The sequence below is a fragment of the Mchenga conophoros genome, linkage group LG22, assembly GCF_057382185.1.
Source record: "Mchenga conophoros isolate Kocher_MC1m ecotype Shallow Benthic linkage group LG22, M_conophoros_male_GT1.1, whole genome shotgun sequence".
NCBI lineage: Eukaryota > Metazoa > Chordata > Actinopteri > Cichliformes > Cichlidae > Mchenga > Mchenga conophoros.
Genome location: NC_140546.1, coordinates 27552282 through 27566489, shown reverse-complemented (window position 1 = coordinate 27566489; position 14208 = coordinate 27552282). Strand labels below are relative to the sequence as shown.

Sequence of the window (14208 nt, the reverse complement as noted above, 5' to 3'; positions counted from 1 at the left end):
TATTTTGATGCCAATAGATGTTAATCTATGAAGAAGGATGTCGTGGGAGATTGTATCAAAAGTTGCCATAAGGTCAAGGAGAATGAGGATAGTGATGAGTCCAGAATTCGCTGCAAACAAAAGATCATTTGTGATTTTTCCTAGAGCTGTTTCTGTACTATGGAATGAACGGAAGCCAGATTAAAATGGTTCAATTTTTTCAGTTTTATTTATACAGCACCAAATCACAACAACAGTCAATTTTAAGGTAGACCCTACAATAATACATACAGGAAAAACAACAATTAAATGACCCCCTATGAGCAAGTACTTTGGCAACAGTGGGAACACGTGAACACGTAAACATTCGGCCCATTTCTCATGGGGCGCTGCTAGCTTGAGTGACACACATGTCTAAGATGGACTTTATACAGTTTATTCCTCTGCACGACATACTGCTCTATACAGGTTACAGGGCACGCCTCTGAGCGCATCTATCATTAATGCTACTGTGCATAAAGCTCCGACAATGGTACAGACCAGCGGTTCATTACACTCCCACCAATCATGCTATGATTTACAAACTAGCTAAATCATACATGATTCTGAACAACAACAAAAATGAAACCACTTCAGCCAATATAAAGGTGTACAGACCATGATAGAGCAGTTGCCACTTGGAATGGTACATTGTTTATGTCAATATGTCAGTTCATCTCAGACAATAACATGTTTGTTATTATTCTCTTTCAACAAGAACCACCAATTTTTGGATAGGCTGCTCGATAATGGGGGGCTTGAAAGCACGGTCCTGTTTTTTGGTCCGACTTTGGTCTCCTACTTGAACCTTGACCCGACGGACTAAACCATCATCCCCTTCAATAGTTTCAACTATACGTCCCAGTTGCCACTGACACCTTGGTAACATACCTTCTTTGATGATAACAATGTCATTCACTTTTAGATTGCGGAGGGTTTTGTGCCACTTCTGTCTTGTGGAGGCATTCATGAGGTATTCTCTTTTCTGCTCAGTTAAGTATTCTACTCTATGCCACCTCTTCACTGCATACATTTCAATTCAATTCAATTTTATTTATATAGCGCCAAATCACAACAAAAGTCGCCTCAAGGCGCTTCATAGATACAGAGAAAAACCCAACAATCATATGACCCCCTATGAGCAAGCACTTTGGCGACAGTGGGAAGGAAAAACTCCCTTTTAACAGGAAGAAACCTCCGGCAGAACCAGACTCAGGGAGGGGCGGGGCCATCTGCTGCGACCGGTTGGGGTGAGAGAAGGAAAACAGGATAAAAGACATGCTGTGGAAGAGAGACAGAGGTTAATAACAGATATGATTCAATGCAGAGAGGTCTGTTAACACATAGTGAGTGAGAAAGGTGACTGGAAAGGAAAAACTCAATGCATCATGGGAATCCCCCGGCAGCCTACATCTATTGCAGCATAACTAAGGGAGGATTCAGGGTCACCTGGTCCAGCCCTAACTATATGCTTTAGCAAAAAGGAAAGTTTTAAGCCTAATCTTGAAAGTAGAGATAGTGTCTGTCTCCCGAATCCAAACTGGAAGCTGGTTCCACAGAAGAGGGGCCTGAAAACTGAAGGCTCTCCCTCCCATTCTACTTTTAAATACTCTAGGAACAACAAGTAGGCCTGCAGAGCGAGAGCGGAGCGCTCTAATAGGGTGATATGGTACTACAAGGTCATTAAGATAAGATGGGGCCTGATTATTTAAGACCTTGTATGTGAGGAGCAGGATTTTGAATTCAATTCTGGATTTAACAGGAAGCCAATGAAGGGAAGCCAAAACAGGAGAAATATGCTCTCTCTTTCTAGTCCCTGTCAGTACTCTTGCTGCAGCATTTTGGATTAGCTGAAGGCTTTTCAGTGAGGTTTTTGGACATCCTGATAATAATGAATTGCAGTAGTCCAGCCTGGAAGTAATAAATGCGTGAACTAGTTTTTCAGCGTCACTCTGAGACAGGATATTTCTAATTTTAGAGATGTTGCGCAAATGGAAGAACGCAGTCTTACATATTTGTTTAATATGTGCGTTGAAGGACATGTCCTGGCCAAAAATGACTCCAAGGTTCCTCACAGCGTTACTGGAGGCCAAGGTAATGCCATCCAGAGTAAGAATCTGGTTAGATACCATAATTCTAAGATTTTCAGGGCCGAGTACAATAACCTCAGTTTTATCTGAATTAAGAAGCATGTCTTCTTTCACAAATTTTCCAGGTGGTGGTAGGGCAACCTTGGACTTCATCAGTATAAGATGGTTTGGAGTAAGAGGTTCAGGTGCTTTTGGGTCGCTGATACTGTCCACAGTCAATGGGTGGCTATTTACAATAGCCATGGCTTCATAAAACAAAGTTCTAAGAGAGGCATCGTCTAGTCTTCCTGCACACTGAGCAGTAGTGGCATTTAGCACATTACGAATGCTCCTAATGGCCACCTGCATGACTTGCAGAAGGAGCACTGAAAACAAACTCACACTGTTTGTCTGCCAGGAAAGCTTCCAGTGCCTGCATGTCACACGCCTCTGCCTTTCTAAATGGAGGGACAGTAACTGCGTGTGTATATGTAAGCGTGTAAAACCTGAAGATAGTCAGATTAACAGTATTTTGTCTCTATCTGCCATTCTGCAATTCATCTCATGTAAAAAATAACATGCGCACAGCGTGACGTGAAAAAGTCACATACCTTTGACGTTGCGTGACGAACTCTGTATTCCTCGTCCACACGTAAACGCAAAAAAGGAGTTTTAAAAAATCTCAGTTTTCGGTGATTCGAAACACCGTTTATGTGTGGATGAAGCAGCTGTGTTTTCAAAAATACCCATTTAGGTGTGGACGTAGCGTAAAAGAGTTAGTAGTTTACTTTCTTACTACCTGTAATTTATTGCAGATTACTTGTATTTGCTTAATTGCTTACTAAATGTTTGAGGTGTGAAATGGATTGGAATGGATTGCATTTATATAGCGCTTTTCTAGGCACCCAAAGCGCTTTACAATTCCACTATTCATTCACTCTCACATTTACAATGTGAAATAAACCACAATGGAGCAAAATATGGGTGTTTGGGCCCCCCCCCCCCACGAACATTTTTCTTGTAAAACAAAGGGGGGCCCAGCAAAAAAACTTTGGGAACCACTCCTGGAGAGTGTTGTTACACTTGGTTGACTGTTGTGATGGGTTCTCTCTTCACCATTGAAATGATTCTGCAATCATCCACCACTGTTGTCTTCCTTGGACACCCAGGTCTTTCGGGGTTGCTGAGTTCACCTGTCCTTTTTTTCCTTTCTCAGGATTTACCAAACTGTAAATTTTGCCACTTCTAATATTGTAGCAATTTCTCGGATGGGTTTTTCTGTTCTCTTTGACCGCGTGGTGTCTGTTCATAATAAAATTTTCCAAATGCAAGCACAACACCTCAAATCCACCCTCTTTTTGAAGGGACCAAACGTAAATGGACAAGTGACTCAACAGCTATTCATAGGCAGGTATGGATAATTTCTTCGCCATGTCATTATCAACTAATTAATTGATAATGACATGGCGAAGAAATTATCCATACCTGCCTATGAATAGCTGTTGAGTCACTTGTCCATTAACGTTTGGTCCCTTCAAAAAGAGGGTGCCACATATTAAGAAGAAGAAACTCCTAAACACTTCATCCACATTGAATATGGATACCCTAAATTAAATGTCATTTCTATAATATGACTATAATTAGAATATATTTCAGTAAACAGGTAACAAAACAAAAGTTGTCAGTGTCCAAATAGATATGGACCTAACTGAAGGCTACTCTGAGTGCTCAAAGCACTTTATACAGCAGATCACATTAGGTCTGTTGCATTTTCTAAGTCTAGGATACCAAGCGATTCCACTTAATAAATAGATGCATAAATCCAGCTGCGGTTGTTGTTTAAGTCTCGGTTGAAAAGCTCAATCCTCTGGTTGTGCACAGAACTTCCCATTAAGCCAGAGCCTTCACCCCTGCTTGTTCTCATGTCCTCCCAAATGTGAGACTTCTCACGTAACCCCAGATATGCAGGGGTCTGCCAAATTGTCCAACAGCTGCAGTAAAGAGCGCTTTTACAGTCTCAGCTCTGATATCAAACATCAACATCCCGCTGTATCTATTGCACCATGAAAAACAAACTTCCAACGAATCAGCTTGTGATTTGCATCTATATGTCATATGAAATTTGGATGAGGCACGGCATATACTCGCCACCAGCCGAGTCCACTCCCCCTAGTGACTCTCTTAGACGCCATCTTTGAACCACTATATTTTTGGAATGCAGGTGTCCCATCAGCATCATTTCTCCAACAGTTGGATGTTCCGTTTTTATCTGAGAAACTATCTGATGATTTAAATATAATATTTAGATGTAAAATTTGTATTTTATATAGTATTTAGATTAAATATATTTTGAAATACAAAAAGTTTGAAATATAAAACGTTACAAATATTTTCGTAAATGTTGTAAAAAGTGACTCGAAAAATGTTTTCATAAGGTTTGGAGCTAAATGTGTAAAACTGTTGCCGCTAATTTCAGCATTTTCAGTTTACAAACGGCGCACCATAGGTAGGTAGGATGAGGGTAAGAAAAAGCTCTGAGACGCCCATGCTCCTGAGCATAAATTGTTTCTTTAAAAAAAGCAAAAAATGTCATTTTAGAAGTTCAGTCCAAAACTCTGAATTCTGATGGTGCTTATTGTAGAAGCTGCTCTATTTTTTAGCGGAAATAGTTTTTAATACACGGAAATAATATGAAACTAAAGGCTGATTTTAGTCTCCATATGAAAGGGCGACCCTTTTGCCTCATTCAGTTTATTGGTGGATCTGCCTATCTGTCACGTAATGTTCTCTCTGATTAGTCGGACCCGGGCTGTTTGCCCGCCCCTGTAGGTGGAGCCTTCCTCTCTCCTCGTGCCACCCAGAAGCTTCCAGGCTGTTGTCCGGCACGCGCTGTGAAAATGATCGGCCAGCAGGTTTTAGTGCTCAGTGAGTATTCTTATTTTCCTCCAAAGCTTTTACAAAACCACCGACAACCGTACGCAGGCCGTTCGGAACTGCCTTCGATCTGCTAACAACCCAGAGACGCACAAAGCGGGGCGCGGCCGGCGTTAGCATGTTAGCCCGGTTAGCAGATGGATGATAGGCTAACTTAAGCTAACCCGTTACTCAGCATGAACACGGAGCTAGCAGGCTAACGGTTCCTTTGAGGCTAAAATCAGGCGTTCATGTGATGGAGTGAAGGTGGAATCCTCCACCTGTGTTAGTGTGAACTCACTTATTGATTATGTCATTAGGAACATGTCATTGTGTTTCTGATCATTGTGATTGATCCAGAGAGAAGAGTCATCATCAGTACTGATCGTTTTCTTTTTCAGGCGGAACCTCTGCCTATTGAAAACGGATCATCACTGTACGAATAAGAATAAAGAGTAACAGCACTGCGTGTATGCGGGCAGTAACTTCTGTGTGTGTTTGTGTCTCTGCAGACCAGAACGTGAAGAGGGAGTCTGGACGTAAAGTCCAGACCGGGAACATCAATGCAGCAAAGGTGCGTTTGTTCTACAAGGCTCTGCTCACTTCCTTCTGTGCCCTTTAGGTCACAAACTGAATAACCTGCTTTGTGATCCAGATGATGTGTTGGTGCTGTGCACAGCGGTCCCCGCACCACTGCTGACATATATCTTGCCTATCAAATTTGTTACCGTGGTAACTGACATGTCCAATCTGGCAGGTGCTCCAGCTGTTGGTTGTAGTCAGTCTTGGCCTGCTCCTCTTCTTGTAGGAGCTGGGCTGGGTAAAAAAAATAGAATCATGACCGGATTGGTCTCATAGCACAATGAGCTTCTTGATGAGCTTCACACTGTCCTTAAAGTTATTGGTTAGTTACTTAATAAGCAGCTGTGTCCAAGTGCACTCACAGAAGGCAAACAAACATTATGTTCTGTGTCTGAGCAAAAAACCTCAGGTCTGGCTAATTGAGGAAATCCACCAGTGACAGTAGCCTGGGTTAGCCAGGGCCTCCTCTGCTCCTCTACTCATGCTTTTAGCTTGGTTCTATGTAGAACCCATAGTACCTATGCAGTGTGTCCCCATCCTTTCACCCTGTCATAGCTTGGATAGAGTTTTTTGTTGTTTTTTTTTAACTAAAATAAAAGCATTGTGTTTGGACAGCTGTTTAAACTGATTGTATACATTTCTAAGATTTAATCTCCTGAATATTTAATATTAGTAATTAATAGGATGAACGTGTTTATTTGTCACTGAGCAATTAATAGAATACTCAGTTACTAAAATAATGAATAGCTTTACCCAAGTGTTTATGATTATTTAGTCATTGAATTTATACATATATTTGCTCATAAATGAAGAAGAGTAAAATTTGAAGAAGATAAAAAAGGTGTTTAAATTTGTGTGCTTTGTTAGCTTTCTGTTTAGAAGCTGCAGAAAACATCTGCCAAAGGATGTGTAGTGCATTCACATGCGGTATTAAATTGTTTTTATATAAAACATTGTCCTAAATGCAAAAACAAATTGGTTAAAAATGCACTTATCAGTAAGGTAAATGTTACTGTCTGATGAAGATTTCTGACAGTCCTACACTATATCGTGGGGCGATCGTGGCTCAAGAGTTGGGAGTTCGCCTTGTAATCGGAAGGTTGCTGGTTCGAGCCCCGGCTTGGACAGCCTTGGTTGTTGTGTCCTTGGGCAAGACACTTCACCCGTTGCCTACTGGTGGTGGTCAGAGGGCCCGGTGGCGCCAGTGTCCAGCAGCCTCGCCTCTGTCAGTGCGCCCCAGGGTGGCTGTGGCTACAATGTAGCTTGCCATCACCAGTGTGTGAATGGGTGGATGACTGGATATGTAAAGCGCTTTGGGGTCCTTAGGGACTAGTAAAGCGCTATATAAATACAGGCCATTTACCATATATGAATGTGTTAGTTGTGTGCGTGTGTGCGTACATAACAACCCTACAGACCAGCAGATAGGGCTGCTCAATTAATCGAATTTTAATCACGATTACAGCTTTCAGCCATGCCAAGCTCCTTCTGAAATGACTTGGGCTGTTCCAGGACCAGACACCAGATGCAAAGTGAGAGAAGGGCATTAGAATAATAAAATATATCCCCGCCATGTCTGAAATATCTTTCAACGATCATTAAAAATGACTGAGCCGATTATTAGCCCCTCCCTCGTTTATCCGCGACACCTTAAAGGCCGGTCCGTGAAAATATTGTCGGGCATAAACCGTCCGTGGCGCAAAAAAGGTTGGAGACCGCTGATCGAAAGCTCGGAAAGCTAAGCAGAAGTTATTTGGAGAGGAGAGTGACTGCCGTTGGCTGAAAAGAGAGGTAAAAAAAACTTCAGTGGTGTTGCACACTATTTTATATTATTTTTTAAAGTCATTGGTAACCTTTTAAAGCCGGTCAGAGCAGCACGCTCCGTTTTGTGTAACTATTTTTAAATCCCTGTAGAACCGGAACCGTGTAAGCTAGCGCAATAAACCGGAGGAGTTGTACTTACATCTGATGCCATCAGCTTGTCCTCGGTCACGGTTTCCTTCCACATAAAGCTTTGCAAAAATTGCATAAAAAGCACTTGCAGCAACAAAAACATAATATTCCAGAAACACGCTTTGCCGATCCGATCAGCTGTTCGTAACACTTCCCACAGTGAAACAGATGTCAGCGGAACTGTCGCATGTCCGCTATTTCCTGCTCGAAACCGGAAGTGATGTCATTTTCGCGGAAATTGTAGTTTTTTACTTGTAGGCCTTAAAAGCCTATACTGGTCATGTTTGACTTTTCTGAATCGTTTCTGTGATGCTTAGAACTCGAATTGCAGTGCTGGAAATAGTTTATTTTGATGCACCTGCTGTTTTCTTTGCAAATTTGCATCATAGGATTGTTTTTTCGTTTTTCCTGCAGTGTATATAAAAATTGGTGTATCTCCAAAATAAAACTATGAAGACACTCAAAATAAATTTCCTGTTGTTGTAAACTATTTTTTGCAACTTTTTTGTATTTAAAGTTTTGAGGGATAAACCTCTTAAATTTCTCCAAGTAGAAATATATGTAAAAAAACAAAAACGATTTTCAATTGTTTTTTGTAGTTTATTGCACTTTTTTGCAATTAATGTAGTTACTATGGACTTAATGCATACATATTATTAAAATATGGGCTATAACAGTTGCATAGCAAATTAAAATGCTCCCACAAATGGCACTACAACATGTAAAAAAATAATATGAGCTCTGGCGGATTTGGTTCTATAGTAGGTCTTAAAGGGTTAAATAAATATCGTCAAATAATCGAGATCTCAATTTCAGTGAAAATAATCGTGATTATCATTTTTGCCATAATCGAGCAGCCCTACCAGCAGAGAGTTTGTGCAGAACGGGTCAAACTCAGATTTAGATTTTAGTGTGTTACACACAGCCTGTGCACACTGATGGCTTACCTAAGAAACACCTGCAGAGAGCAGTTTACAGTGCTGACAGTGACATAATCATGTTCACTGATTGGCTGATAGTTCAGTCTGAAACAATGTGTACACGGGTTTCATTCTGCTAACAGCGTCAGACACTAACGGGGAGCTGTGTGTTTCCTCTGAATGCCGGACTGGCTGTGGCACAGAAAGCAAAAAGGTGATGCTCAGAGACTGAGTCGGCACATAACTAGACCGGTTCAGGCTGGTCCAGGTGCTGCTCAAGGACCAGGAGTACCATCACAAACATCTCAGCAAAGAGCCAGCTCCTGTGTGCTCCATTATTGACCATTGTCACACACACACAACCTGCTGAAGCTCCAGCTTTTATTGACTTTTAGTTATCCTGGCAGAATATTGGCATTCTGGTCTCTCAGTGCTCTACATAGATTCACTGCAGGAGGATAAATGAACTCAAATTGTGTGTGACAGATAAAATCTGATCATATTAACACAGACCAGTGTGATCAGCATGACTAAATAATAATCAATAAGCAGTTGTACACCTGGCTCTTTGAAACATGTTACAGTTGACATGCTAACTCTGAGATCCCCAGTGGGTCGTGAGCACAGACTCACCATAACCTTACAGGTGATAGGAACTATTGATCTGACTCGCTGGGATTGATTGAGTGATCGATTGACCCCTTGATCTCTTTGTGCGTTTCAGACCATCGCTGATGTCATCAGGACCTGCCTTGGCCCAAGGGCCATGATGAAGGTCAGACCCTCTGCACATGCACAGCAAGAGAAGTGTTGTCGGCATGCTAATATGCTAACATGTGCCCCTGTGTGTGTTTGTGTATATGTAGATGCTGCTTGATCCCACTGGAGGAATCGTGATGACCAATGATGGAAATGCCATCCTCAGAGAGGTCAGTCACTCACACGCTCACACTCATTCAACATCTAATCAGGCGTGTGATTCCTCACCTGCTGCATTTCCTTGGCAACAGATCCAGGTACAGCACCCAGCAGCGAAGTCGATGATTGAAATCAGCCGTACACAGGATGAGGAGGTGGGAGATGGAACCACCTCGGTCATCATACTGGGTGAGGAAGAGGACGAGAAACGTGGCACACAATCACACGATCTCTCAGTTGATCTAAAACCTGTCTTTGTCTCTCTCTCCCCCCCTCTCTCACTCTCTCTCTCTCCCTGTCACCTGTGTGACCTTCAGCCGGTGAGATGCTGGCAGTGGCTGAGCAGTTTCTGGAGCAGCAGATGCATCCGACTGTGATCATCAGTGCTTACCGCCGGGCGCTGGAGGACATGTTGGACACCCTGAAGGAGATCAGGTAACAGCTGTTCCAGCTGCGATGAAGTTGCCATGTCCTATGCTATGTGTAACTTTGCCCCCTCCCCTCCTAGCACCCCTGTGGACACGTCAGACCGCTCCATGATGCTGAAGATTGTCCACTCAGCCATTAACACCAAAGCTCTGAGCCGCTGGTCTGAGCTGGCCTGTAACATTGCGCTGGACGCCGTGCGCACTGTGGAACTGGAGGAGAGCGGTCGCAAAGAGATTGACATCAAGAAGTACGCCAAGGTGGAGAAGGTACGAATCACTGTGGGCCAGTTGCTTTAAACTAGGGTTGGCTCGCCTGCCTTCAGGTTGTTTGTTAATAAAGTTTTATCTGTCCCGTTTCCAATGATGGTGTGCTGCATACAGGTTCCTGGTGGAATCATCGAGGACTCATGCGTGCTGAGAGGAGTCATGATCAACAAAGATGTGACGCACCCAAGGATGAAGAGGATGATCAAGAACCCACGAATTGTCTTGCTCGATTGCTCGCTTGAGTACAAGAAAGGAGAGAGTCAGGTGATACACACACACACACACACACACACACACACACAGAGGTAGTTACACTTGTTTGCGTGTGTGTGTTACTTGTGTTAATGTTTGTCTGTGGCTCCGCCCCCTGCAGACAGATATCGAGATCAGTAAGGAGGAAGACTTTGCCCGGATCCTGCAGATGGAGGAAGAGTACATCCAGCAACTCTGTGAGGACATCATCCGCCTCAAACCAGACTTGCTCTTCACCGAGAAGGGGATCTCAGGTACATGTCAGCTGCAGCTCAGCAGAGAGAGTGGAGCTGGTGCAGAGCACCAAGATGGTGAACAAACGTGAAGGGAAAGTCCTCTGAGGTCAATGCCTGAAACAAAATAACAGCGTAGCATTTACTTCCCGTTTCCTGTCAGATCTCGCTCAACATTACCTGGTGAAAGCTAACATCACCGCCATCCGTCGCGTCAGGAAGACTGACAATAACCGCATTGCGAGGTACGCAGCAGCCAATCAGCGTTCTGCTCCTCAGACAGGAAGTTTTAGCGAGCTGTAAATAACTGTTTCTCTCTCAGGGCGTGCGGCGCCCGGATTGTGAGTCGGACGGACGAGCTGCGTGAGGAGGACATGGGCGTTGGAGCTGGGCTGTTTGAGGTGAAGAAGATCGGAGATGAGTACTTTACCTTCATCACTGAGTGCAAAGACCCCAAAGCCTGCACCATCTTGCTGAGGGGGGCAAGCAAGGAGATCTTGGCGGTGAGCGGTGGTCGATCAATCAATCAGTCAGTGAGGTGATTGGTAAATCCAAGGATTGGTTAACACTGTCTCTGTCCACAGGAAGTGGAGAGGAACCTGCAGGACGCCATGCAGGTGTGCCGTAATGTGTTGCTCGACCCCTTCCTGTTGCCAGGCGGTGGCGCAGTGGAGATGGCGGTGTCGAAGCACCTGACGGAGCGTTCCCGTGCTCTCACCGGTGTCGAACAGTGGCCATACCGTGCTGTAGCTCAGGCGCTCGAGGTTATCCCCCGAACATTGATCCAGAACTGTGGTGCCTCCACCATCCGCGTTCTGACATCACTGAGGGTAAGCAAATGAGGTAACAGCAATAAAACTTTATTTAACGTGTGTGTTGTTGAGAAGTCAGTTGTTTGTATTTGTGTGTGTGTGTTCAGGCCAAACACACTCAGGATAACAGTGTGTGTTGGGGTGTGGACGGTGAGAGTGGCTGTCTGTCCGACATGTCAGCTCTTGGGATCTGGGAGCCATTCGCTGTCAAAGCTCAGACCTACAAGACCGCCGTCGAGGTCAGAACTTCCCACACAGCAGTACATCCTGATGTGTGATTGATATCAATGATTACTGATCAGTAGTGTGATTGATACTGATGATACTGCTGTGTTTGTAGACGGCCATCTTGTTGCTGCGTATTGATGACATCGTCTCTGGTCACAAGAAGAAGAACAAAGAGGAGCAGATGGGAGGACAGGGAGCTGAGTAGACCCACATCTGTCCGCATCACTCTAGATCCACGTCAGTCTCTCTTCCTCTGTGTGTGTGCGTGTGTGTGTTTGTGTGTATGGATGGGGACTAGTTGACTCAGTGAACTGTAACAACAGTTAATAAAGTTACCTTTGAAACCTGCGTGATGTACTTTTATGTTTTTTATGAGATTGTAAACCTGGTTTAGGTTTATTTTTCATTCTGCCAACAAAGAAGCTTACAATTATCTCTGTCTTTACATGCTTAGCTGTAAAAGAATTTTCCTCATACTCAGGGGCTTGGGTTTTCACACTTTAACACCATCCCCACCTGATGTTTCGATAAACAGTTGAACCTAGGTGCAACATCTTTAGCTTGCTACTGAAAAGCTGAAGGTAATGTTTTTATTTGAATCAGCTTTTTAAGAAGTGTCCATTTAAAAAAAAAAAAAAGATTGTGAGCTTTAAATTTTAATATTTAATAATTTCATTATCACTTGCCTGAGTTTATAAACTTTGTAACGTTTAAGTTTTTTATGCCATTTTGTTCCTACCTATTGTTTAGAGTGGGATTGTTTATGGTGTGTAACATGCTCTGTGCCATGTGTGTTGAGGAATCGAAAAAATGAAAAGTTGACTGCACACTGTCGAATCGGTATTTATTATACAAGAGAACTTTTAACATAAGCTAGCCTGCCATACATCCAGGGACTGAGAAACACAAAAAGGCACCGTGGCTGAGATTTGACGAGGCTAGGAAGGAAAGCTTAATTACATGGAAGGCAATAAGGAATAGGAATGAATAAAGTTAATTCAGATATGGGCTGATAGTTGAAGTTGAAACAAACACACAGAAGACTTCTGCATCAAACTTTTTTACTCCCATCTCCATTAACTTTTTCAAAGATGTTTTGTAATGCGTTCTGTCTTTCAGTTAAAAACTTATATTTCATTTATTTCTTTTAAAACAAGAGGACGTAAGGACTCCATTAAGTGGAAGGCTGTTTTTCTGTTTGTTAAGGACCAACAAAAAAAGCTTGTGTGTGACAAGGCAGATAAAGATGGACATTTGGTTCCCTGTGTTTTGAATATTTTTAACATCCATTCTAATTAACATTTATTTATGGGTACAACAATGAACAAAAACATATTTTTTTGCATCAGACATCAATTGTAATAAGGGAACTGTAGACAGAATTCACCACTGACTATGCGATGATACGAGGTGATTTTTAATTAGCTTGTGATGAGATTTTATTAACAACAAACATATCTAAAAGGTGCAGAATGGGGTTTAAATGGTTTGCCTGGCATAAATCTAAACCTAGTTGGATGAATCTACTCTCTGTTCTCAAATCTATAGTTCTTGGATAGGTGACTAAGGTGCTGCCACGTCCATTTCTAAATTGACTGAAGTTGTCGCCGCACTCTGAGTGAAATGCCTTCATCCAACATCAATCTCGTGGTCACATCAACTCCTTCAATGCATGGCATGCATTTCTCCAGCTGTGTTGTCTTTCAGAGCTGAAATCCAAGCTGAAGCTCCTCCTGTCAAAGGTGGGAGTTTGGCAATTAGTCCTTTCGTGTTGCAGTGGCTAAAAGGATTATACACAAGCTGGCCAGTGGGTGCAGTTCCCAATGGCATCTGTATTTTGGGAAGAAAGCTCCAAGCTTGTTGTTCAATCTGTGTCTGAGATCTTGTATAATATTTTCATGGTAAGGCAGCTCCCTCCTCTTCATCCTCTTCTGATGATAGAGATTCAGAATAACAGTACTCTCTTTCAGAGTCCTCTCTCAATCAGCAGTTTTGTCCTCGTTTAGAAGTTTTCCTTTCAAGGTTCCAGGAAATCTCCCATTCACTTACATTCCCACAGACCTAAGGTGATTCTTCTTCTTGCTTCTTCTATCTTTTCTGGTTTGTTTTGAAATCTCATGTTGCTTTAGCCAGTTGTACATTTTTTTCTTTTTCTGGGATTCTTTGTTGCCTCAATGTAGTTGCTCAAAAGTTGTACCTTGATATGGTGGAGGTGAGTTTGCCGACAAAGATGGATATAAAAGTGGAGTCATAGGTGCAGCCTCTGCAGCTGCTGGTCTAGTCTCAGTTGCTTTGAGATTCTGGCTTTGTGTTGCAAAATTCTGCCTCTTCCCTTTAATGTTTCCATTGTCTGTACACAGTTTGATTCTTAAACAAAATAAAGAATAAAGAAAGCACTCTGCACCCAGATTGGACTTTCTTATGTATGATTGTGCTCTATGTTCAAATAAAGAAAGTTTGAAAAGAGGGGGGGTTAGCAAACATGTTCATTAAATTATGAAACAGCAAAATGGCGTAAGTTACAATGATCTGATGCAGAAGTATAATTCATATATAAAAAGTGAACCACGGTCGTAGTGCAGAAAACCCGGGGTTAACTCTGCAGTATAAGCCTT

The 14208-nt window shown here is 42.6% G+C and overlaps 1 protein-coding gene across 1 annotated transcript; it reads left to right on the top strand.

The window, feature by feature from the left end:
* The first annotated feature begins 4885 nt into the window (after positions 1-4885).
* Positions 4886-11941, top strand: cct3 (chaperonin containing TCP1, subunit 3 (gamma)). Its single transcript, XM_085262589.1, has 14 exons — positions 4886-5012; positions 5513-5574; positions 9180-9230; positions 9322-9384; positions 9466-9562; positions 9691-9808; positions 9882-10068; positions 10183-10332; positions 10442-10574; positions 10717-10798; positions 10876-11056; positions 11138-11383; positions 11473-11604; positions 11706-11941. Exons 1-14 carry the CDS (start codon positions 4985-4987, stop codon positions 11796-11798), a joined length of 1623 nt encoding a protein of 540 aa, XP_085118715.1. The 5' UTR covers positions 4886-4984; the 3' UTR covers positions 11799-11941.
* Positions 11942-14208: the final 2267 nt, after the last annotated feature.

Excerpts from the sequence above, each read along its gene's own strand:
- cct3 (XM_085262589.1), top strand. The coding sequence starts at position 4,985 with ATGATCGGCCAGCAGGTTTTAGTGCTCA. Across the intron at positions 9,231-9,321 it reads GCCCAAGGGCCATGATGAAG|ATGCTGCTTGATCCCACTGG; the intron begins GTCAGACCCTCT and ends GTGTATATGTAG. Across the intron at positions 11,384-11,472 it reads GCGTTCTGACATCACTGAGG|GCCAAACACACTCAGGATAA; the intron begins GTAAGCAAATGA and ends GTGTGTGTTCAG.